This window comes from Ahaetulla prasina, chromosome 1, assembly GCF_028640845.1.
Source record: "Ahaetulla prasina isolate Xishuangbanna chromosome 1, ASM2864084v1, whole genome shotgun sequence".
Lineage (NCBI taxonomy): Eukaryota > Metazoa > Chordata > Lepidosauria > Squamata > Colubridae > Ahaetulla > Ahaetulla prasina.
This window is the reverse complement of record NC_080539.1, coordinates 278,857,331-278,884,635: the sequence shown is the minus strand read 5'-3', so window position 1 is coordinate 278,884,635 and position 27,305 is coordinate 278,857,331. Positions and strand designations below refer to the sequence as shown.

At 34.6% G+C, this 27,305-nt stretch overlaps 1 protein-coding gene across 1 annotated transcript in view; it reads right to left on the bottom strand.

The window, feature by feature from the left end:
• The window catches only part of DCDC1 (doublecortin domain containing 1), a 321,197-nt gene that overhangs the window by 158,058 nt on the left and 135,834 nt on the right, over positions 1-27,305 (bottom strand). Inside the window, exons 9-13 of the mRNA XM_058160852.1 lie at positions 24,322-24,486; positions 17,986-18,087; positions 14,707-14,873; positions 6,608-6,733; positions 4,093-4,198 (exon numbers count right to left, since the gene is read on the bottom strand). Of these exons, the coding sequence (XP_058016835.1) occupies positions 4,093-4,198; positions 6,608-6,733; positions 14,707-14,873; positions 17,986-18,087; positions 24,322-24,486 (666 nt within the window). The remainder of the gene's footprint in view (positions 1-4,092; positions 4,199-6,607; positions 6,734-14,706; positions 14,874-17,985; positions 18,088-24,321; positions 24,487-27,305) is intronic.

Sequence of the window (27,305 nt, the reverse complement as noted above, 5' to 3'; positions counted from 1 at the left end):
TAAAATCGCTGAGCTACATTACAGGTTTAAAATTGGGATAACGGAAAGGCTATTCAAAGAGCTTGTGACTGCTTTGAAAGTCACATATGAAAGCTACATTTTATTTTCAGAGCTAGCAATCATTTCGCAGAGGCATATTCAAGGTATCAAAGACACACACTATGGGAAAAGAATGCTCAATTTGATATTACCTGTTAGCCAGCTGCAATAATATTGAGACAAGAAACCCCACAGTTCTTATACAATGGGAACTAATCCCCAACAAAAGGATGAGGGGCTTAAAGCAACACATGTATTTGCCCTTTCCATTTTATGTTGCTATCAGAGGCAACACAACTGTGTGGAAGATTGTTATAGTTGGAATTAGTGAGGGATAGTATTATGATGTGCATAACTCCTGCTGAAAGTCCCTGTGTCCTCTTAGTCACACCACTGGCTTTAATCTTATCATGTTTGATTTTGTGGTGCACTGGGGAGGAAATCTTGTTCTTTTGTATTTATTTGAGGTTGGTACCCAGCACTAATACCATGCTGTGTTTCAAGAGATAGAATGCTGGATATTACCTGGAAAAAAAAACTACGTAAGAAAGCAACACCATATCCTTCTAACCCAGCTTCAGATAATATTCTGGTTCCCAGGTGTGTGGAGCAAGGATGTAACAGATACTATAAATAATTATATTAAGCATCACTTCTTTGGATGCATAAGCCCTTCCATCTTGTGCTTAAATGTATTCTATCATATTACACAGTAAAGAAAAATGTTATGTCATAAGTGAAATGGTCCATCTGTAATTAACATCCTTTGATTACTATTTTACTCTGCAGGAATTTCTATGAGCCATAGCTTCTGGGATATATGGTTAATCCTATGCCAGAATAGATAATTTAGTGACTACAGCCACAAGATGCCCATCAGCCTTCCCTTAAAGCCACTGTGTATGTAAGGCTTTATTTAGTTAAACCATATTCTATTTTTTTTTAAAAAACTGAATTCTAACTAATTCAGTTTTTTCATACTGCAAAACAATCCTCATTTTAAAATGTGTCTCTGAACCCCACTTAATACTTCATATACAATTTATAAAAAACTAGAATAGGGAAATGAAACTTAATGTTAAAGAAATCCATTAATACAAACACTGTGCTATAAAACAAAAAATTCTCATATTATATACACTGATTTACTAGTTTGTGATTTAAAATTTGGGCCAGTTACTCTTAGCCCAACTCATCTTGTGGTTGTAAAAAGAGGAGGAAAGAGTACTGGATATATTCAGTGCCTTGACTCATTTATAAAAATAATAAGGGTGGGATAAATAAATGTAAATAAAAATTTAAACTTCATAAGTAACTGTATGGAAAAAATATTGCTTTCAAGGGCTATACTTATCAAAACAAAATGCTTCTACTATAATCTATCTCAGATCACTGATACATTGTCAGGCTTTCTCAACAGTGATAAAAAACCAACAGGCTATAATTGCCTGGGTTACCTCTTTCCTCAGATTTATAAACATGGATTACGTATCACAAATTTTACACTGTTGGAAAGGGTTTGACTGTCAATAAAGGATGAAAAGGAACAGTCAGGTGGTTGAGCATTACTATCTAGGCCCAATGACAATCGTAAGGTGTAAGTATCCAGAACACAAGACTTTTGCCTCTTTAACATATAATCCTTTTAGTGTTGTGTACATCCCAGTGAGAGCTTTAACTTTCAAAAGTATTAAAGAAAACCATCAACATCTAACCTTCTCCATGAAATTAATTTTTATATAGTTGCCCTTGAATTATGAAATTAGTTCTCAGCAAAGTGTTTACACATAAATGTGTTGATGTCACAACTATTACGCATATTTTCATTTTCAAGCTTAAGTAGAATAAGAAAAATTCATCTTGTTGCTTTTTTCAGTTTTCATCAAAAATTATTAGAAGTAATTATTTCTAGCTGTTCACTATAATTAGGAGTGTAACTTTTCTAAATTTTAAAACACATGTCATGATCAGTTCATAGTGATAATAAGCAGCAATGATTATATGAAAAGGAAATATTTCCCCCATTTCTCCTTTTACTGCATTCTTCTGAACCAAATCTGTTCTAAATAATTTTGGTTCTTTGAGAATAGTGGGAATGTGAATTGAAGAAAATCTTATACTCCATTTTGTCAACAAGTAAAATAACTCAGGATGGATCATTTTAGTTTATTCTGAGGCTGCTATTTCAAATGAAGTCACTGTGTCTCTTAAGTCATCGGTTTAATTAGTTCTTTGTCCACTCAAGTCCTTTTTTCCTGCTGGAAAGTTTTCCATATTAGATTAGGTGAAGAAAATGCCTTATCAGTCTACTAGCAATAAGTTAAAGATTGGCTAAAAGGGAGATGAGCCAGGTACATTACTAGATGCACTGAAATATTATTTATTATATTTATACCCTGCTGCAATCCTGCAGGATAGTCAGTAGTTTTAGACGAATACAAGAATCATTGATGCATTTATCAAGCAGTTAAAATATTTTTTTAATAAAAATCCTAAAACATACTAGAGCTACAGCCAGTGGTGGGATTCAAATTTTTTTACTACCGGTTCTGTGGGCGTGGCTTGGTGGGTGTGGCGTGGCGTGGCTTGGTGGGTGTGGCTTGGTGGGCATGGCAGGGGAAGGATATTGTAAAATCTCCATTCCCTCCCCACTCCAGGGGAAGGTTACTGCAAAATCCCCATTTCCTCCTGAACAGCTGGGACTTGGGAGGCAGAGAATAGAGGGGGGCAGGCCAGTCAGAGGTGGTATTTACCAGTTCTCCAAACTACTCAAAATTTCTGCTACCGGTTCTCCAGAACTGGTCAGAACCTGCTGAATACCACCTCTGGTGCCAGCTTAAGTTTGAGTAGAAAAGCATTCCAGAAGAATTGCACTGCTATTTACTCCCTGAAACAAAACCTAGCAATCTCTAGGACACTTATGTACCAAACGTGTTCCCTGCATCATACAATACCTGGAGATGATGGAAAAATAAGTTAGAAGCTCAATGATAGATAGATGACTGCTTTAACAAATATAATATATATTATACAAATATAATTCTTCATCAAGAGTTCAGAATCATGGACAGTTATAGTCAAAGTTTAATGTAATAATGGACAAACACTGAAGAGATTTGGAGGCAACAATTCAACCAAAAGCTGCAAGAGTCAATCAAGCAATGTAATATCACTGGAAGGGGTTCATATGTTTTAGCCAGGAGAGGATAAACACTAATTTTAATAATAATGTTGTAATTTATTAAACATGTATATCCCTCAACTCTCAATTACTCTGGGTGTAATCAAACTAAACTATTACAATAAAATCAAAAGGGTAAGATTAGGAATGTAAAGATTCTGGGCAGCAAATGTCTCCCATTCCAACTTCAAAATCTTTTTCCATTTTCTTCCTAAACAGACTGGGTTCACCATCTGGGGAATCAAGAAAAAATGCTGCTGAAGTTCATTTATCATGCCACCAAATTTCAGTGCGGTCACCTTGGGCATTTGAGAAGCTTCATATGGCCTATGGCTTGCTTATCCTTATTTGGTGTTAGAGTTCAGCGCCTAATATTTAATGGAACAAGGTTGGACCTGTCCAATATTTTAAAATATCTCTATTTTTATCTTTATTTTATTTATTTTTGTTTAGCTTTTTGACGTCTGAGTGGATGTATCCTTTCTGAAATGCTGGGTTACAATTACCACAATCTCCACAATCTCTGACCAGCATGGGACTGATAGAGGCGGACTTATTTCTGTTGTCGAGAGTTAACTATTTATTCTGAATGTTGATGTTTCCTATCTTCATTGACAAGATGCTCATTCCAAGCTTTTCTGAATTCAAAATGTCATCCTCAACATGAAGAAACTAGCCCTAAACAGGCATAATTGAAATAAAGCTCTTGAAGGCCTGAAAATTTTAATTTATAGGTGAAATAATCTTTGTTATTACTATATATACCACAATGTGAAATCCCAACTGCCAGTTTTTTAGTTCGTGTTGGCCTTCAGATGCCTTGAGTTCTTCCCAAGAATATAGGATGGCATATAATTATTATCATTATTTACCTTATTTTGGAAAAAAAGATTGTCTGGTTCCACAGTCTCCAAGACCTGATGTTCTGGAGCCTTAATGAATTGAAAGCTCTCTGGAAATCCATCATAAGCTTCCCAGCTAAAAACAAGAAGCCAGAAGTAACTTTTTTTGATACAGTAGTTACATTAATACATCGTCTCAAATGTTTTATTAGTATGATTGTTCTAGTAGCAGAAGTCCAAGTCTACACTGGAGCTGTTGCTTTTTCCTCTTCCCTCCCAGCAAAGGGAGGGACTCTTTGCTTCTTCAATTCCTCTTTATTTAAAAATAAAACAATAAAGAACTAGAATATTTTTTAAAATGGAAAAAAATCAGCTGTGGCACAGAGGAATCGGGTAATTTTTGAATGTATAGGACTTATGTGGCCACCTACGTCATACAGTGATTCTATAAAAACATGGCTAAAAACAAGTGTAACCTTTCCCCCAGGCATGAGATCAAACAACTCCCAACTCAATCCTTCTCTTTGCCCACTGCTTGGGGGAAGAGCCAGCCCTCCCCACAGCCCTCTGGAAAGCTAAAAGGATAGGGATTCCTTGGGCCTCAGATAGGAGGATATTTCAAAGGGTTGGAGCAGTCACTGAGACCTTATCAAGGTCCATCTAGAGGTGGGTTTCAGCAGGTTCTGACCAATTCTGGAGAACCGGTAGCAGAAATTTTGAGTAGTTTGGAGAATCAGTAGTAAAAATTCTGATTGGCTCCACTCCCATCTATTCTCTGCCTCCCAGGTCCCAGTTGATGGGGAGGAAATGGGGATTTTGCAGTAACCTTTCGCTGGATTGGGGAGGGAATAGAGATTTTACAGTATCCTTCACCTGCCATGCCCACCAAGCCATGCCATGCCCACTAAGCCACGCCCACAGAAGTGGTAATAAAAATTTTTGAAACCCACCACTGGTCCCATCAGGTGGCAACATTTAAGGGAGGACACCTGAAGCATGTTCACCCTATCTAGCTTTAGAATAGAATAGAATAGAATAGAATAGAATAGAATAGAATAGAATAGAATAGAATAGAATAGAATAGAATAGAATAGAATAGAATAGAATTTTTTATTGGCCAAGTGTGATTGGACGCACAAGGAATTTGTCTTGGTGCATATGCTCTCAGTGTACATTTAAAAAAAGATACTTCATCAAGGTACAACACTTACAACACTTAATGATACTCATAGGGTACAAATTTAACACTTAATGATACAACATTTAATGATAGTCATAGGCTACAATTAAGCAATCAGGAAACAATCAATTACAGTATAAACCATAGGATAGACAGATACCTTCAGAGAGAAAAGCTCCTACAAATAACTTGGCCCTGTGCCATGTAAGGCTTTAAAAGTAATAATCAGAACCTTGAATTGCACCTGAAATTCAAAGTTTTCATGTAGCAGTAGTGTTACTTGGGTATACTGCAGGGCACCCAAAACCGTACATGCTACATGTATCCCTTATTAATAGTTTAGGATTGCTATGCAGAAAAGTGTTCCCTCCTAGTAATCTAAATATATTCTACGTTTTATTTATCATAAATGATGGGGGAAAACATACTTCTATATTTATAAATACTTCTATACTAATATTGTATGAGTATTGACCAATAGTAACCTTAAGTGATACATATCATTCTAGTGTTTTCACAGCAACATACTTTTAATATGCATTACATATTATCATCCAGTGATAAATGCAGTTTTAGTATGCTGTCCCCAACCACATTCCTGCTATTATACAAGTGTGTTTTTGGTGTAAGTATTCTTTAGAAGGCTACAATTAAAACTGTATAATCTTATGCAAATCTAATCCCATGATTGATTCCTATATCTCATGGTTGCTCCACTCATTTGTGTTTTCAAGTTATTCCAAGTGTCAATGGGTACTTTCAGTTATTTGCCATTCTTCATGTATCACATGTTACATGTAACAAAAAAAAGGACAAGGTGGCTCCCAATGCATGTAATATTGAGTTCTTTGTCAAGGGCATTACAAATGTATATGTGTGTGTTTGTGTGTGTGTGTGTGTGTGTGTGTACATATGTGTGTTTGTCTCCTGCAGTTTCTACCTAATCAGGAAATAAACAGAAATAGAAATCAGCATCTTCCATTCTGTAACTGAGAACTATCATTGCATTTCATTCTGCTAACATCAAAGGACCTGACTACCGAGTGAACGGTAATAGGATTTCAGTTCTGAGTTTATAAAGCATAATTTATTATTCAATTTTACCACAAATATTGAAAGAGAAAATGCCCTCATGTTTAATCTACCTATATTCTAGAGGTAGCTAGAGGTTTTTTTTTTTGAGTTATTCTTCAAATTCTCTGAAGACAATATTTTTTTATGATTTATAGCAAACTGTGGTCATTTGCTTGTGATAGTTAAAGCAACAATTATCCTTACAGTTAAATCTTTCATCCCCAGCTTCCCTTCTGCAATTTTTATGGTAGTATATCAGTTCAGAACTCAAATGAACAGAAAATGTTATACCTGTCGTATCTAGGCAGCAAATCAACACTGGGATCCAGAAGTGTTTTATAAATAACTGTGATGCCATTCTTTTTTGTTGCTATCACTTTGTCAAAGGTCAAACTCAGAACAGGATTTAAGGGAGACCTGAAAATGAAAACATCATACAATATGACCATTTATGGAGAGGAAATCAAACAGTTGCAAAACCAACAGGTATAGGTAACTAAGGGTGTGAATGTCAGAACAGAAGCTAGGAATGAACTCAGAACAAGGTATTCAAATCTATTCAACTTTTGATGTGATGGGAAGTAACCTCTCAGATAAAAGCTTGTTAACTGTTCAGACACTTTTATCTTTGAAATTAATTTCACCACACCAAGCTTGTTATCTTTATTAACCTATAGGTTATGGACAGCAAGAAAATTGAATTATTCCTAAAATACCTGCTCATCTCCAAGTAGAAATAGCTGATTGGAAATTAAAACAATAACCACCTATTAGGTGGTCCTCTGCAAAAGAACAAATCCAATTGCCAATTAATAATGTTATACTAAGGTTATGTTGACATTGATGATTTTCTTATACTGTAACTGATAAAGCTAAAATAGGAATATATCATGTTAACAATTGGAGGTATCAAAGCAGATCCAACATAATTTCATCATACATGCTTCTTCAAATATGCTAAACTGCATGCTAATGTTGTAGAATATAAATATTAGTATGGGTAATCAAGAATTGTAAAATATTGTTAAGAAATCATTTTTAATTTGGAATAATCATTCATAGGATATTTTTGAAAAAGGGCTTATCCATCACAGAGATAGTATTGTTTTAAAAATAATGAAACACACAGTAATTTAAAAAGAAACCTTTGATAATATTTTTTTTAAATTAAAACCAACAAAAACCTGAAAAGGAAAACAATAACCTATAAAAGCACAAAATTTTTTAAAAAAATTATTGCAGATATATGTACATAAATATTCATATTCAATGTTTCTATCCCAAAGAAAAATTGTATAGATTAAAGCAATCTATTAGGAATTATTTTGTTGATTAAACTAAAGGAAATAAATATTAAGACAAATAAAGTAAGCCTTAATTAAAAGATTTTGCAAGATCTTTTGATGCTGTGTTACTTTTCTATCAACATATTGCCCATACTTTAAATCTCATTATCTAAAAAAAGATGTAATTTAGTTTTCTGGTATTAAGTTATAGTAAATTTAAAGAAAATGATAAAAATGGAATGAGTTTATTGTGCTTTTATAGGATTTTAGGACAAATGGATTCTAATTCTAGCATTCATTATTAAAACCTATTGTGTAACTGTTTTCAATATCCACTAAAATGTTTGAAATTAGTATTTAAATGTACAGCCTTAACTATTGTGGGCAGCGATGGAGCTGACCATGGAGAAAGATAAAGGTGAAAGTTTCCCAGTGCAGCCATATCTCTAGGGCATGGTGCTCATCTCTGTTTCTTGGCCAGAGTTGTCTGAAGTCATTTCCATGGTCATCTGGCCAGCATGGTGGCTATAAGCCAAAGACACATAGAATGCTTTGCCTTCCCACTAAAGTGATACCTATTTATCTACTCACATTTGCATGCTGTCGAAGTGCTAGATGGATAGAAGCTGGGGCAAGAAATGGGAACTCACCCCATTGCGCAGTGCTCATGTCTCAAACATGGGCTGTCAGCTTTCCAGCTGACAAGCTCAGCATCTTTAACCCTGAGCCATCAAGTCACCTCCCCTCCCAGAGAAAAGATACCATTTTTTTGGGGTATAAGATGCACCTTTTTCCCCCAAAAAAGAGGATGAAAATCTGGGTGCGTCTTATACTCTGAATGTAGCCCCGCTCAGCTTCTCAAACGGAGGTTTCAGGGGTTGAAAAAAGCATGAGAAAAGAAGCTTCAGAAAAGAAGTCCACAAACAGAGCTTCAGAGGCCTTTTTTCTGAAGCTCTATTTTTGGAGGCTTTCAGAGGCAGAAAAAAGTTTTTTCTGAAACAGAGTTTCAGAGGCATTAAAAAAAGCAAAAAAAAGCAAGGCACAGAGCTCACAACCAAGGAACCTGTTGCTAAAATTCACCTCTGGGAACAGCTGATTGGGGGTATTCCAGAAGGCCAATCCATCTGCCTATCAGCCTTTTTCTTATTTTCCTCCCCAAAAACTAAAGTGCACCTTATACTTCAGTGCGTCTTATACTCCGAAAAATACGGTAGTTATAAAAACATTAATTCTGTGAAATAAACAAAGCATTAAAAAGAAATTCAAACTGATTCCATCTTAACTCCCTGAGGTATAAGAGACAGAAAACATAGATTTTCAAGCCTTAGGCAACAAGGAAAATGTCAGCATTCCTATTTCCTGACTGGGTCTCATGGAAGGGCTGATTGTTGTAACCCTGCATTTTTCTAGAAGTTTATCATCCAAATATTAATTTAGTTCAGCCCCTGCTTAGTTTTTTGGGATTATCTATTTTCAGCTAGATTCCAGCACTTAATGAGAGACAAGAAATGGCAAATTATTTATTAAATTTATTTGCCACCTATCTCACTCTACAAAGCAACTCTGAATAACAAAAAATATTGATTGCAACCCTTCAACAAAATTTACACAATTTTAAGGAATGTCCACCTGTGAGTGACTTTCTTATTCAAATAGAGAATCTTCAAATCTTGTTGAAATTCAACTTTTTTTAAATAAAACACAAAAGAAATTTTATATTATAAGAAGTTCCAAGTTCTATTTTCCATATTATATATTAAGGGCATTTTAAAAGAGCCTGTTGATTTAATATAAAAGGTTTGTATGACACTACAAGCAATAATTGCATATGACTTATTTGAAACCTAGCTGCAATTACTACCAATTTTCTGTACAGTGTATTCATAAATCCATATTTAAAACTTATCTGGGAAATTTAGAAACCATGAAAACATTCTGCCCTCTGATCCTCTTTTCTCTCATCATAAATATGAACTATTCAAGGAATGGGAACATAGGATATTTCATAGAATTAGAAGCTTGTAATATTTATGCTGAATATATTCTCCATAATTTGTTGAGTTGTAATGTTGGAGAAAGGGGTATAGTGGGGAGGCAGGAGAAGAAGTTTGTTGGAGGGTTAAGTAGCTAGGACATTTCTATATGTTTAGAATTCAGGTAGCAAGCAGGTTTAAGTCGTGTCAAGTCGTAGCAAGTCGTAGCAAGCTGGGGATATTGGAAAACTGGGAGGGAAGAAGGTTGTTTTATGCTGCTTATGAAATTGCAAAAAATTTGCAAAAAAAATTTGCAAAAAAATTGCATTTGGAAAAAATTACATTTTTTCCAAATGCTTCCTTTCATTTTTAGGGTTATTAAAGGTAGGAATTTTGTATTAATAATCTGGGTGCATTCGCATTCAGAGTACAAAACGTCTACACCACATGCATCCTATTAGCTCTCCAGGATAAAGCAGACAGGAAACACAACTAGATGAGCTAAACCTACTGTATTGTAAATCTATATTAACATAATTCTTGCAAGTTTAAAGGTACAGATTTCCTGCCAACACTTTTAACCATCAGTTGGGAGGGGAGGTCCATCCTAAATTTCTTTCTCTGACAGTTAAGTCTGCTTTGCCTCTCTTGTCCAATTGTTTCCTGGATCTTTTTCTTTCCTTTGTCCCCCAAGGTCATCCATCCCTACATTTCCCCCATTACATACAGTATGCATACAACAGAAGGTAGTCTTTAATCACAGATATTGCCAGTGCTTATATCAATGTTAATAGCAAAGTGGATTGAATGATATACCTTCCAGCTATGCATTCATTCTAATCAATAGCTAGGAGGACAAAATCCTGACCAGACCAATAAAATTCTGGCTATTTAGGAACCCTAAACATTTGCAATTATATCTAAAAGGAATCCAATGTTATACTCTTATTAGCTGAAGGTGTTTATGCTGGCTGAACAGAATGGCAAAATTCTCCTTCTCCTGAAATCATTACATCCACTCAAAATCATATCTGGAAAGCCTCCCAACTCTCAGCAGATCTTAAGCAATCCAGCATGGTGAAGAAAAGAAAGTCAGTTTGGAAATAGATTTATTGTCATCTAAATCCTGTTGGAGGTTTACAGTAAATTTCAAATAAGCCAGAAGTTACCTGATAAATGGGAGAGAATTACAGAACAACTGTATTTGAATAATTGAATGTTCAGGTGTGAATACAAGTACAAAATACACATACATTTTCTACAATTTCTATTATGCAGGAAGAATGTATAACAATGACTATTCATTTGAAACTATAGTTTTCTGCTTCATTAGAAACCAAATTCAGAGATAAAATTGTAGTTTCTGAATAAATAAACAAAATTACTCATTCACGATCCTGCCATACTAGCAGTCTTTGTTTGTTATACATTTTACATTTCTAACAAGCCAGGTGCCATTACCTAAGACTTCCTCCCCCCTCTTTATGGATTACCCTCACATTCAAGCCCATCCAAATGCAAATTGTCCTCAGATACACCCGGCAATCAGTTCCAATGGAATCTTTTCTCACATCTTTCCTTTATTTTTGTTACTGGCGTTTCTATCTTCCTAAAATCTCTCTATATTTTTAAGTCTTTACTTCATCTCCTTGCAGGTACAGTTTATCACTTTATTTTAAAGCATTTCTTTAATCATTGTTTTAACAAAATTATGGGTCTTAAAATTATACGTATTTTTAAAAAATCATAATGTATTAAAATATTAAACCATTAGTACTTCTTAGGGACAGGTAATGTAGCTGTTCAGTGTACAGAAGCATACTGCTTGCTACATGCCAACCTATACCAAAATGAAATAATGCTCTTAATTGTACAATTATTCTGCCTCATTCATAGATTTTTACAAATGATCCAGATGACAATCTACCATTTGAAATTTGCTGGTTTTTCCCCAATGCTTCCACTTTTCTTACTATAGAAGAAAATCTATTAAGAGAGAAAAAAATAGAATAGCTGCACAATGTACTTTGATTGGTAGCACTAGGAGCTCTCTGTCTGGAAGCAACCAATGACCCAGGAATTTGTGGGGAAAAAGAGTTCATGACTTGAGAGGAATAATAAGGATGTTGTTTCAATAAACCAAACCCTTCAGAAGAACGATTTTGAAATGCTTTCTGCGGAGTGCTATAAAAGACTATTTTTCTCCACAAGCTTCACATTTTCTTTCATGCTATGTGTATTCCACCATCAGAGCAAGTCCCAAGCCATTCACTTGTTGGTAAGGATGGAGAAAGGAAAAGACAGACATATTGGAAATATGTTCACAGGTTGACAGTAAAGGGAAATGTGAAATGCAAGCTGTTGTGTCCATAAATTAGGGCAAAGGGCATTTATGATGTTTTTCTTATCAAATCACAAGGTGCACTCCATGTACGATTCACAAATTTTTATATATACATAGACATTCCAGTAGTGAACATAATTAATTATCATTGATTGTAAAAAAACAAAACAAATTGAGAAGCTTTTATTATCTCCCATTGATTCTTTCAAAACTTATATTTCTTTTCTTTTCTTCCCATTTCTATTTGAATGTCGCTTAAATGCGTTTTTATTAGTTTCAATGCTTCCTGCATTGATCAGTACTTTTCTCTTTTGGAGAACTACATCTTTTTTCTCTCTCTCTCTCTTATGCCTGTGTAATTAATTATTAATAGAGCAGCAATCATAATTAAATATTGTATTTGAGGTCAAATTATGAAGCAGCTTCAGGGAAATGCTTTCAAATTCATTTGAGTGAATAAAGTCCACTACATGCTATCATTTAAACTGCAGGCATTGCCATTCAGAAAATTATTTGCTTGGAAAGAATATTGCTAAATAGGTACACTATTCTTTAAAAGAAATAAATAATCCCATAGAAAAACAATATCTATGTCAACACAAAGATGATGTGTATAACTACATACATACATACATACATATATATATAAGGTTTTTAAACTGAAAACTTTTTTAGAAATGAAGAAACCAGCACTTTAGAAACATAGCTTTATTGATTTTTTTCAAATGCTAATTTCTTCTTCATAGTTGGCCATTTCATGAATATCACAAAAGATCAGTGTTAACAATTGAAATCTATAGGACTAAAATCAGAAACGTTTAATTTTCATAAAATTTTTATTCTGACAACTCTGGTTGTCTTCATTTCTCTTTCATCATTCATCACAATAACTATATAATTAAATTTCAGAATAAATGGCAGTTTCTTTTTTAGCATAGACCTTTTCAAAATAATTATGTAAGACACATTCTTTAAGAACTACCCTCATTTTATGAGCAATCACACTCTAGGTATGCAGGAAGAATCCAATCATAACATCAGTCTTGTTCCATAACATGGCCATTACCAAAAGCAAAACAAGCCTGGTTTCTATAGAAGATAAATTTTGTCAGTATATTACAGAGAAATATGTTTATTTATAAAATTATTACATTTAAGTTATTTAGTTAATTGGCTTTCTATTTTGAAATATGATAAAATGGGAAGTAGACTTGTAGAATATTTATGTGCTTATTATTAGATATTTAACATTTTATTTTAAGTGTTATGTATATTATAGTATTTTATCTTCATTTTAGTCATAAATATAATTCTAGAGCACTTGAGTACTAAATTGTTTGCATTCCATCAGCTTTCCTCACCTAGACTCATTGAGTGGGACTTAAAATTGAGTAAAAAGGTGCACATTGATTATCCTTTTTAAAAAAATGAAAGAAAACACTTAACGTATATTAGGCAGCATTTAACCGTATATAACATTTCTATAACTGCCTATAAAATTGTTTTTATTTACAAAGAAAAGTAGTGTAAAAAAATACTTTTAGAAAATGAAGCTTTTATGAAAGCATACAGATGTATTTTTATATTAAATGGCAATACATATGGGAATTTATATATAAATTGATTACATAATTTTACATAAACATAAAGTAATAATTTTACTATCATATAAGAACTATAAAAATGTTCCTAGAGCTGAAAAAGTATCTTATGAAAATATTTATAACACTAACAAAACAGAAAGTTTAATGAAAGCATACTGATGTTGTTTTATATTAATTGGCAATTTATATATAATCCCTATATAATGACAATCTATATATAAAATTAGGAAATGTATTCTGTAGGTTGTATTATGTAACCAGCAATGTCCAAAAGATAGGAATCTGTGTATAAATTGATTAAATATTTTTACAAAAATATAATCATTATGACTATCATGTAAGAACTATAAAAGTATTCCATATTTAGAGCCAAAAAAATATTTTATGAATACATTCATAACACTAACATAAAAAAGAAAGTTTCCTTGATATCCCTTCAGATTTTGTTCAATAATTTATCTCAGTCAGACCAAGCTGAGATAGGAGTAATTCTGAAATGCATGTATTATCATCTGAGGAAATAGTAATGATTCCATGAAATACTTTATAATAAACAGACCCACATTACTTGAAATATTGTAAACAAACTATTGTACAGCCTATCTCTCTTCTATTTTTAGATTCAGTCGTCCAGACTTTACGAGTTTTACCAATTTATTTTTCTTTCTTCTCTCACTGGTGCTTAAAAGGTTAAGACTTTATTTTTGAAAACATAGAGCGATAACAGGGAATCGTGTTGTCTACAGCTTCATAAATCTTGCTTAAGTTCCTTTTCAATTACCATCCATTTCTCCTTTAAAAAGGGACCAAAGGGAAAAAAACAGAGGAGTGGAAACAGGTCAGGGCAGCCGGTGACAATGACAGGGTGATGGGCTTGGACCCCTGTGGTGTTTCCATCTGCTATCATTAAGGTGACTATTCAGACATGAAAAAATCCCTCTTGCTGTGCTGACAGGCAGACATCAAGAACGATGACAAGGCATTAAGATAGTAAGTCAGACACAGAGATGTCATATTCCTCAAACAAGACTGCCTAAAACAAGACCTCTGAAATTTCACTGGAATTTACAATAAAATAAAAGGATTATTTTTGGGGGGCTTGGAAGCTATTCAACTTCCTTTTATGGCAATTTGATAACACTAACACTGCTGACAGTCATAACGCTAAACTCCATGCTCCTACCTGTAATCTTCGCCATAAGAAACCCAAATTTTTTGCTCATTCTGCAGTACAAGAGGGTTTTTAATTTCTTGCCCAGTCTCATCGAAAAGATGCGTAGGAAAATGACTAAGGCCTGATGGCTTGAAATCTGCTGAAAGCTGGAGCCTCTGATGAATCATGTGCCGTACCTGGCCATGGAAGATAAAACACAAAATGACAACATCTGTATTAAATTGTTTGTATTCTGTAACCAGCAATGTCCAAACGATAATTAAATTCCTATAGAATGTTAAAAGAAGTGTGAAATCCCTGCAATGTTTATCTCAGTGTAAAGTAACAAAATGAGCACAGGCTTTTAACCAGCAGGGGGTGCAACAGGATTATGGTTGAGCTCTGACCTCTTTGGCACACAGACTGAAAGCAGATGTGACAGTTCTACAGAACAGTTAGCATCTACTAACAGTAACAGCTCTGGATAAAGGTTATGTTTTCCCAGTCCACATTTGGAGCTACATTTTGTTAGTGTTTTTAACTGAGCTTGTTGAGGTTTGACAAGGACTGCTTTCCTGCACTCTCCTGCCAGGCGTTAGATGATCAATGTATGAACAAGAATAAAGCAAGACTCATTTAACAATTTCAGGACTCTTAAAGGAAATATTACTGAGCCATGACAGAAACTATTCAAATCCTGCTCTGCACCCCAAAGAAAATAGGACTAAGCAAGATAATTCAATTGAACATCAAAACATAATGGTTTATTTATGATGCAGTTTACGGCTCTAATTTTAGTTGGTATAGCTGTTCAAAATTTCATTTCCTTCTTAAAGAATTGTTGAAAAAGGTGTTTGCTAGAGTGCCTATCCTGTGGTCAATTTGCCATTTCATGGCATTGCAATAATAGCTCTCAACAGAGTCACTTTGTTCCACTCTCTCCTCCTATTTGTCACCCTTCTCTGCTTACCAGGCTCTAATAGATTAGTTCATCTTCCCTTCTCCTTTGCCACCTTCTGCAACTGAGCATATCACAAAGGCCTCATATCCATGACCTTATTGTGACAATATTTACAACAGAGATGGTACCCCAGTATTACAGAAACATAAACATGACAAAAAGCAATGCAGTAATATTACCTGTAATTCTAACTGCATTAATGCAAAATGAAATCTTTCAGTAATCAGAGATGTTCATAGAGGTTAGGGAAATGTGATATTCAAAACAAATTAGTGATATTATTCCTATTAGCATATTCTGAAAGCTAAAAGGCTAATTCTGAGTGAGGCATTATCTTTTACCTTAATCTAACTCACAGAATTGTGGGAATTGAAGATGCATGAATTATTTTTACAAATTCTGTCTGTTGTATTATGTGTTCTGCAGATTTTTCTATAAATTTTAAAAATAAACTATTTATTTTGTCAGAATACAAAGGTTCATACATATCTACCAAAATTATATAATTGTTGATATAAATGATACAAGAGCCAAAAATACAATACTTTATTTTCATTCTTTGACACATAATGATAATACAGCTCCAATGTCAGTTGGGTTTTTTATGTAAGTACAACTTTTATACTTAATTTTCAGATTATTTTGAAGAGGAGGTTGGTGTTTTGATTTGGCATAAAAAATCTTAGTGAGACCTCTTTTAATATCGGTATTCATTCTGCTGCTGATTTGGATAGAAGCATTATACCCTAATCTATTCCTAGTGAAATCCATAGTGGATAAAACATTAGATCTGGAAGAAAACAATTTTCTATGCACCCTTGATTCTCTTGAAGGAACACTACACTATATTTCAAACATAATAAATACAATAAACACATGAACTGCCATCTAGTAATATTTCATCTCTTGGAAGTATGTTGGGTATCATTATCTATGATTATATTTTTTATCTAAAATGACAGGCAATGTCTTAGTGTAATTATAAATCTTCTCCTTTACACTTCATGTAGCATATTAATAAAGGAAAAATTGGCAGAAAGTATTTTTAGGATTTTTTTATTCTAATATCATTCTAGAACAGGGGTGTCAAACTCGCAGTGTCACGTTGTTATCACATGCAACTATTTTCCCCTTTGCTAAACTGGGGGTGAGTGTGGCCAGTGTGTGACGTATCCTGTCTGCAGGCTGTGAGTTTGACACCTCCGTTCTAGACACTACTATGATCCCAGATCGATCCCTCTAATCTATCTGCTATTTAACAAAGTATTATTTACATTAATTTGGTTAACCTCTAACATGCTTAGGCGGCTTTCTATAAATAAAATTAAAACCAGTTAAAACCATTAAACATTGTTAATTAACAAACAACTACAACCAACCTAGTGCAACCATTAAGAACATCTTATTCAATGTGTCCTAAAGAGGTCCGTCTCCAACATTGTTCCAAAAGACATAAAGGGGTATATTTGACCATACAGTAATGAATGTAAAATGCTCTGAAAACCTGAATTGTGCATATCAATCATAGACTTTATTTATTATGGGATTCAATAAAAATACTTGCAAATGAAAAAAAATCTATCAGTGAAAAAAGTAGAGTTAATCCTCCATCAACTGCAGGCCCATGTATGTACACATTTAGAGAACAAACCCTACAGACTACAGAAGTAGAAGACATTTCCCAAATCCAGTATAATTCTTTCTAGCTATGTCAGATTTATTCAGGTAGCTATTTAAAATGTATATGCAATTCAGTCCAATGTTATGGCTTTACAGTCTCCAAACAGAAGCACTTAAAATTCAACCTAACAATTAAAAGTAGCATAAAAATTCTAAACCAGACAGATTTTGGTAAAAAGATATATATTTAAGTTCACACTTAATGGACTTAAAGAGTCCTTGGAAGCATTGTAAATCAAGCAGGTAAGGAATCTAGTAGGTAAAATATGAGATGAACAAATGCAAGAATTTGATACTTTTTTTTTCAGCAAGAGGAAATGAAACTGACTCAGACAGATGTTATTAGATGGTAGGTTGGATACCTCAGAGATGGCATTGCCCCAAATGGCCTTAAGCCCAACACACATTCAAATGATTTTATCCACAAAGAACTGCACAAGCTGCTCACAATGGAGGCAAGATGTTTGCAGTATATTGTGTATAGCTCAAATAATATCAGTTATTAAATTAATATTGATGAGCTGGTATAACCAAATGCAGAGAATGTAAGAATTTGAATCAGATAAGATACTTATACAGAGAATTACTGTAAGAATAAGGATACAGTTGGATATTATAAAATAAATCAGACATTAAAAATTGCTTATAGTTGGAAATAAATATCCTACCTTCTCCAGTATAACACCAGGCTGATCTCCATAATTGCTTTCCATTTCTTTTCTACTGATATAAACAAGTGTCTCTCCAGTGTCTTTGCCATTTTCATATACCTTTTTAGAGAAACAGTTTTCATATAAAAACAATACTCAATATATATATTCAGTATTTAAAAATCATGGCATATTATTTAGAATTACCACAAAAAATTATGTCTTCAGCAGTCTTTCTCTACAGATTTCATTAGCCATATGGCACATGGAATGCTCACCATACATAAAGAGATTACTTTTAAAATCATGCTGTATTGTTACTAGCTTATAGCTTGTACTTGTTTTTTCCTTAGAGGAGTTGTTATTATTATTTCCAACATTGGTATGATACAGAAATATTTTTCTGAAATTCTGGAACCATAGATTTGAATTTATTAACATTGTCACCAATAAGTGTGAGTAATTTTCACTACATCAATAATTTATTAAATTTATTCTTAAGAAAAAAACAGTACTAGAATTGGTTTTGTTGTATTTGTTTAAATATCTGTAAGCCACCTTTTGGGCACAAGTCAGTAGTGGGTTTCAAAGCCGGTAGCTACTGGTTCACTTGAGGGTGCGCGCATGCTTACGCGTGCACACGCTTCTGCACATGCACAGAGACATCTGGGCAGATGGGTGGAGCCTCCCACCACCACCGCTACAGGTTCCCCTGATCTGGGGCGAATTGGTAGCAACCCACCACTCTCATACACCATATAATTATTGATTAAACATTGACAATAATTTTTATCTTAATACTGACTTGTACTATATAACAATTATTATTATCTTTCGTATGGCACATTTAATCACATTTCAATAAAAAACACAAGAGATAAAAATACAAAATCTAGAATCTAAAATAATATAAATGCACATCTAACATTATAGCAACGTTTTGTTGTATCATTACAGGAAGGCTCTCCTACACACATTGTTTCATTTATCAGCTATGTGAAAGAACAACTCCAAAGACACTTTGCCTATTATTTATTTTATATATCAACTTAGTTATTTTATATATATCTTGTGTAGTACATACATCTGTCCCTTGCTGCCACTGAATTGACTGACATCATCATTCTAACATCTATTTTCCAAGTACCAAGAAGGATGGACGAAGAAGCAGAACAGTGGAATCAGCTGAGGGTAATAGGTCAGTCAAACTATTGATATCCTTGCAGAAACAGTATGTTCTTGATACTGCAAATCTTAATAATGTTAAAAGCAGCAGGTGTCATTTTAGAGTAAATATACTAGGACAAGGCTGCAAAACTCTGGAAAACTACCAAAATGGTAGTAAAAGCTTAGAATGTTGTAGTTTTGTATCCCTTGTATAGTAATCCTCACATATACAAAGGAGACATTAAAAATGCTCTCAGAAATTTACTTCCACTGAATGACAAAATGTACATATTTCAGTAGGGACTACTTTAGCTTTTGGTCATGTTCAGACATCATGTTAAGCCAGTTCAGTACAAAGAAGTGGCATGCTTGATTTATATGATTGTTTCCACTGTCCTTCTCTGAGCCTCAATATTTTAATTTCTCTGAAATTTTCTTAAAATGTAGTGTCCAAAATTGACACAGAATTCTAGCAGTAGGAGTTTGGACTCTTCTATGCAGGACTCAGTTGTGTCAGATTTGAGGCTGGCTGACAATTCTTTATATTACTAAAGTTATAAATTGACTAGAAGCAGGCTGGAATATAGGAGATACATGTTTTGCTACAGAGGTAGGCCACAGAAAAATGCTTTTGCAGAGGCAAGATCATTCATAATATTGCCATCCCCACCCTATATGTGAACATTTTTGGACCAGTGCTATGCCTATATTCAACACAGCCACTATAGCCAATATTAATCTAATAATAATAATAATAATAATAATAATAATAATAATAATAATAATAATAATAATAATAATAATAATAATAATAATAACAACTGTATTAGTACAAAACTGTAATATTCCATTAGCAGAAGGTAGGATAGGGCTTATGGGTGGCCATTTTAATGACACTGATAAACAAGTGAATGAAGAGCAAGGTCATCTCCGAAGCAGCTCTGGTAGACACAGAGCTTAAGGAGGTTATTACATTGATCAGCTTAGCTAGTCATTCCTACATTCAATCTTCTTTCAGTCTGGAAGTGAAAAATTCCTTTCTTTTGAAATTTTACTACTCTTTTCTTCTTTTTCTGGAATAAATCCAGAGGAGGCTCACAGAAAAGTGGAAACAAGAACGTATGTGTATATGGACAAATATAAGAAAAATATAACATCCATGAATTGTGATTTTGGTGGAGACTATCAGGTTATCTGTCTATGGCTCTAGGATTATGGTATTGGTTAGTGATCACTTATTTACTTTATTCTAATATCATTATAGAAGTTTGTTTACTGTGAATATTTTACTATTACATTATTATCACAAATGTTTTAACTGTTAATTTTAAATAATCTGTCATGAGTTGATAATGACTAGGCTTCGTACAGATTTAATAAATAAAATCTGATTAGCATTACAGAATATTTGCTCTTTGGAACCACACTCTCATTATATGTCGTACATCTGCTGTCACACACTTCTATAACAAATTAGATTAGAAGAACATTAGTGCTATGACATATTCTCTTTGAAAATACAAGAATACAATGGAACATCTCTACAGACTACTGCATTTCCAGTGCAGCTGACAACTGGAAAAAAATAGTGAAAAGTCAAATGGCAGCATTAGTTCTTCCACCACTACTAAACAGTTAAAGTTCTGTTAAATTTCACAGTAGGTTTTACACTAACAGTTTCTTATTTTCTGTATTACTGCCAAAACAATTTCCTACTCAGGTTCAGAGAAGTGGAAATAGACATAGTAATACAAAAACAGAGGCGAATGATAGTGCTTAAGCTGAACTGATGCTTTGCCCTTTCTTTTATATAAATCCTGGATTCCCTTAAAATATAAGATCTCAGACTAAACATAAACAACGCGTAAGAGGTTTTGTACTTACTGCACAGAAATTAACCATCCTCATCTACAATCTGAGCAATTACATACATCTCACCAATAAACAAGTTCCTTCTTGCTTATAAATTCAAAAGTGAACAAATAACTTGGAAAATTGCTATTTTCTCCTTTTCGTTAAGTTCACTAAGTTAACAATACCAGAGTGACTTAATACAAAACCAGAGACTTGACTGCCCTCAGCCTTCTTAATATCTCCATATCTGCAGTATGTCCTCAGGCTTATATATCATTTTAGGAAGAGGAACATGCAGGTGCCTGGAGCATCGATCTGAGGCAGGTGTAGCAGAAGAGAAAGTGAGCTGATAGAAGAGCATCAAAGGAAAAATATGCAACCAAAGTTTCTTGGCAGGAAGAACAGGATAGTCAGGGATATCCAAGCAAAGAAATAAATGAAGAAACCTCTGGAAAGATTTTGTCCAGGGCCTCCTCATATCTGGCAACAACAGTCTATGGGTTTCTTCATTGGTTTCTAATATAATTATGTCTATAACCTTATTACACAAACTTTGTTCATAACATTTCTGCATTTCTGAACATTTCTGTCAATTAGTCAATCAAATCCCTCAATGAGTATCAGTCTTCTTAGACTTAGCATTGTTGTTGCCATCTTTAAATTTATGTTAAATTAGTTTAATTTGTTTATATTATTTTAATACGTTATCTTATGTTTTTTATTTACTTTTCATTATTGCAATTATTACAATTACTAAATTTTTATATTTTGGTATTCTATAGCTTTCACTAGTAATTGTCAAACTAGTAAATTGTATTTATATTTATCATGATTATTAAAAATCGTTTATGTTTTATATTGATGCAGCAGTATCGAAGGAAGTAAGTGAAAAAGTAAATTCAGTTGTCTGTAAAAGACATTTCTTTAAATTCTGCCTCATTCAAATATGATGAATGCATAAATGAATACATATCTTTAAATACCGTATTTTTCGGAGTATAAGACACACCTTTTTCCCCCCTAAAAGGGGGTGAAAATTTGGGTGTGTCTTATACACCAAATGTAGCTCCGCCCACCCACTGGCCCCCACCCTTTGGCCTCTGCCTCCTAGCAATTTACCTCCTTGCAGAAAGCATTAAGAAGAAACAAAATTTCAGCTTCAGCACAGCCTAATTAGCACAAGTTGATTGTTCATTGGATTGGCCTCCTGACTCTCAGCTGTTTTAGGCTGCAGAGATTCACATTGCCTATTGCTGCGCGGGCCTCTGCTGCTTGCTGCAAGGAGCTAAATTGCTGGGAGCAGTTTTATTTTTTCTTGTGTTAATCAAGCTATGCTGAAAATGAAAATGAAAGTAAAGCAGGCTATTTTCTGTTTGCTGCAAAAAGGCAGAATTGCTGGGAGGCAGACGCAGAGGCAGATTTCTTTTTCTTGTTTTCCTCACCAAAAAAGGTAGGTGCGTCTTATGGTCTGGAGCAACGAAAAATACGGTAGTTTTGTATTCTGATCCAAAAATTAAGTTTTCTTCTAAAAACTTAATAGAAGTATATTCCTTGTTTTCCATTCAAACTCCAGGTTATATTAGCATAATTATGTTAATCTTAAGAGAAAATAGATAAATCAGAATATCTGGAAGGCAACTTTATTATATGTTCTCTGATTAACTTCAAAAGAGAATAAAGCTACAGGCGCTATCACTGTTGGTCGTCTAGGTTCACTTAACATATATTTTTTTAAATAAACATACTCATGGAATTATGGACATTAAAACATTATGATGGATAGAGTTGTAATAGCAGAAAAACTGCTACAAATGTGACTGCACAGTGCAGAATAAGATGGTACAGAGAAGGCTTATTTACATTACGACTAATTTAACCATGTGTTTCAGAACCTTCTAATACATGAACTGGTGATTACTTGGAGAACTTTGTGAGAGATTTGCTGAATACTTGAATTACATTGGTGCCAAATTTTAGAGAAACTTGGCTGAGGTATCCAAAGCACAATCTGTTTTTAAATTTTGTGAAATCAGCTACTTGTTGCGGATATGGGTAAAGCACTTGTAGCTGCAAAACTGGTTGTCTGTTCTCTTAATTTATGACATAACCAGAACTGTTGATTCTAGTTAGAAATAAGAAATAGAACTTGGTTTCTAAATAGAATAATTATGTTTTTTTCCTGTTTTGGTGGCCTAAATAGAAAATTAGACAGACTGAGTAGGTCACTGATTTGAACTAGTATTCTACTTCCATTTTCTTATCTTTGAAATCACAGGAGAAATTATTTATTTATTTATGATGTAATTATGGAAGAAGACAATAGAAATATGAGAATGGTGGCATTGCAATCAATCACTGATTTGTGCATCTCCTTATGAAGATCTGATGTGATGTCTTAGCACATATTATTTCCTTGGCTATTATTCAAGGGTCCATCCAGCAGTTTTAAACCATTATTCAGTTTATTATTGTTTTTTTAATTATTTTTAGTTTTTAGTTTTGAAACAATTGCAATCATTGGCTTGTTGAAAATGTTATAATCTTCCAGATTAAAAAAAAAAGTAGCTGCAAGGATTTCTTTTTCTAAATAAAGTTGAAAAAACAAAATATTGCAAATATAGTACCACATTTGTTTACTGTTTCCAAAATACTGCCAAGATAGGAAAAGATAAATACTCCCTGGAATCAGGTTTGATTTATGACAGCGAGATAGAAGTGGTTAGTTAGTTATGGTCCACTTCTGGAATGTATCTCAAGCGGGGAAACCAGTAATGTGCTAGTATCTATGTGTGTGTGTGTGTGTGTGTGTGTGTGCGCGCACACACACACACATTCACACGTCTACATCATGAGCACAGAATTAAAATAATTAACATAAATTGTCAACTTGCTCTACAGGCAGTTCTGCAAAGCAGTATGTCCATACTTCTTTACTATACTTAATCCACAATCCACGGATGGATGATACTCCTTTAATTACACTAGAAATTAACCAGCTAATTTACAATTTTAGTGTTAATAATTTAGGTTTATTGCAAAGAATTATGATACACTTCACTGTTGCATTATTGTTGTTCCAATATGTGACATTCGTAAATGCATCCATTAGGTGAAGAGCAGCCCTTATAAGTGTCAAGGTGGCTTTCAATAAATTTATAATGCCCACCTAATTAATGCTGGGCATCCCAACTTAAAAACTAGAAAACTCTAAGAAAAAGAACAACACTTTTCTTAGAAAAATCAAAATTAAACCTTGGAAATTTGTGGGAAATTACTGAACAATGCTTTAAGAAAATACAGGTGAAAAACAAGTGATTACTAAACTTTACCCACCTTTAACTGCAGCCCTTGCAAAGGAAAAGTAGGGAGTTCTTTAATATGTTGGTAGACATAAGAAGCACATTGTTCCTGCTCAGACTGTAACTGAGGGGCAAGTTTAGAAAGGTGACCTTTGTAGCTCTTGATGACTGCTTGCAATTCATCAATCAAGTTGTGCACCTGAAGGGTTAAATTACGAGAGCTGTTAGCAAGAGGCAATTGTTGATGTCACACCTATTACAATTCTCATTACAAATCTTATTGAGATGTAATTTTAGTCTGACAGAAAATAAAGAATTTATGTCTCTCTCCTCTAAACATCTATGTATTATGGAACAAAAGCCTTGATAAAAATGAGAACGAAATAAATAAAATATATGATTCTTAGTTAAAAATGAAAAGATGTTTTAATATTACCTGCAATGCTTTTAAGTGTTTAGTTAATTTCTAAGTAAATCTTTTCAATAGCTAATTAAAACACACTAAGGGCAACAATTGCCTATTTTGACACTTCCCAATAAAGCACTTAAAGGAAGATAAACAATAGTTTTTATGAGGATGGAAAACTGCAGATCCAAAGTCCTTCTCTGAGAGAGAGGGTAGTTCAAAAATGTGAAAAATAAATAAATTCATACTCACTATGATTACAGGAATTCAAAGCAAAGTGCATAATAACCCTCTGTTTTCTCTATTTTCCTCATAACAAAATCTATGTGAGGTAGTAAGTTGATCAGTAAAGTTACTCATGCCCTGCTTCACTGTCTCCGTTACCTAAATCACTAGCTACACTATTTCTTCAAGTAGTAAAACAAACATGTTGCTGTGCAAGATTCCAAATTCAGTCGTTGGTAATTCTAGCTTTCTTAGCTCAGAGGACAACCATTGGCATTGGTGAGTTCTGATAAACTAAGAGACGGAGAAAAGCAGTTGACTGGCCAGCTTCACAAAGCTTTGGATCAAATGGAAAGTGGCAATAATGCTACACAGAGTGACCCTAAAATCTACCTTTGTATTAGAGGACAGAAAAGTAGCTAAGGAAATTAATATATTTCTTGGATAGTAAGGATATGAGGCCTTCCTTCTAATTTCTCCTACCTTGGAGAATCTAGTCTGACACAGAGCCTTAAGGGTAAGTCTGTTTCATTTTTACACAATCAGAAAATAAACTCTTCTTTCTCCCTTTCCTGTCACTCTAGCCCTTAAATTCATTGTAAATGATAAATAAGTGGATCTAGATAGGGGAAGAAACAACACGTCATATATAAAATGTCTATGAAGATTCTGAGTACATACGTATATGTATACTTATACATATTTGTAGGTCTTGGCATATTCGGGTCTTTTCCCATGTAAGGTTGAGAGTATCTTGGCGATGTTTCGACGAGGTCTCACTCATCATCTTCAGGATGGTGTCTTCGGCTTCGTGCTTCTTGAGCAAAGAGTGGTCGGAGCTGCCGTCTCTCTATAAATACTGGTGGGGAGGTGGGGCATGTTGCTGTGAGTGAGTTAGTTGGCTGTGTGGTTGCATCTTGATTGGTAGATGGAGTGGGTGTTTGCAGATTGGTTGGCTGTTTCGTAGCATCCTGTGTGGGTGTGGTCCTAGTCTTTTGTGTTGTAACGACCTGGTTAAAGGGCTGTGTGGAAACATCCTGAGTTCTGGGAATGTGACCTCCTGAGTCTTGTGCTGTAACATCTTGGGTAGTAGGTTGTGTTGTAATGTCCTGAGCTTTGGTGTTGTGACCTCTGTGATGTGATGTCTTGAGCAGATGGCTGTGATGCAGCATCCCGGGTTTTGGTTTGGCTCCGAGTCCAAGATCTTGTCATGTGTTCCTGGCGTGTGTTGGAGGGGGGCACAGCAGCCAGTGGTGCCAGCATTTTCTGGCTTCTGGATGGTGGTTGTGTTTTGTCTGTGGAATGGGTTTGAATCTGGTGAGGATAATTGGTGGTGGCGTCATGTGTTATCCTGGGTCTGGTGTCAATTTTCGTGGCTGGGCAATTTTTGTGGCTTAAGCCAACATCTTAAGAACCCCCAAAGACAAGATCCATCTAGAAAACCAAGGACTCTATGAAATACCATGCAAAATCTGCCCAGCCACATACATTGGACAAACTAATAGAAGAATAAATGCACGCATCGCAGAACACAAGAACGCAGTCAGAAAAGAAGAAAAAACCTCCTCCCCTTTTCCAGCACCTTAAAACCACAGGACATGAAATTGATTTAGAAGGAACCAAATTAATCTCCAAAACTGAACACTATAACAAGAGAATAATTATGGAAGCCATCGAAATAGAGAAACACCCCCACAACATGAACGAAAGGGATGACACCTCCTGCCTACCAGACATCTGGAAACTAGCCTTAGTCAACAAACGACTCCCAGCCATGAAAATTGACACCAGGCCCAGGATAACACACAACAGCACAACCAATCATCCTCACCAGATTCAAACCCAAACCCATCCCACAGACGAAACAAAACCACCACTGGCTGCTGCACCCCCCTCCTATCCCCACACAAAGCAAGCTGACACATGCCAGGAACACATGACAAGACCTCGGACTCGGAGCCAAACCAAAACCCGGGATGCTGCATCACAGCCATCTGCTCAAGACATCACATCACAGAACTCCAGAGGCCACAACACCAAAGCTCAGGACATTACAACACAACCTACTACCCAGGATGTTACAGCACAAGACTCAGGAGGTCACATTCCCAGAACTTAGGACATTTCCAGGAAGCCCATTACCACTACAGGAAGTCACATTCCCAGAACTCAGGATGTTTCCACATAGCCCATTAACCAGGTCATTACAACACAAAAGACTAGGACCACATCCACACAGGATCAAGATGCAACCACACAGCCAACCAACCCGCTCACAGCAACACTCCGCACCTCACGACCAGTATTTACAGAGAGATGGCAGCTCCGACCACGCTTTGCTCGCACAAGCATGAAACTGAAAGCACCAGTCTGAAAATGATGAGTGA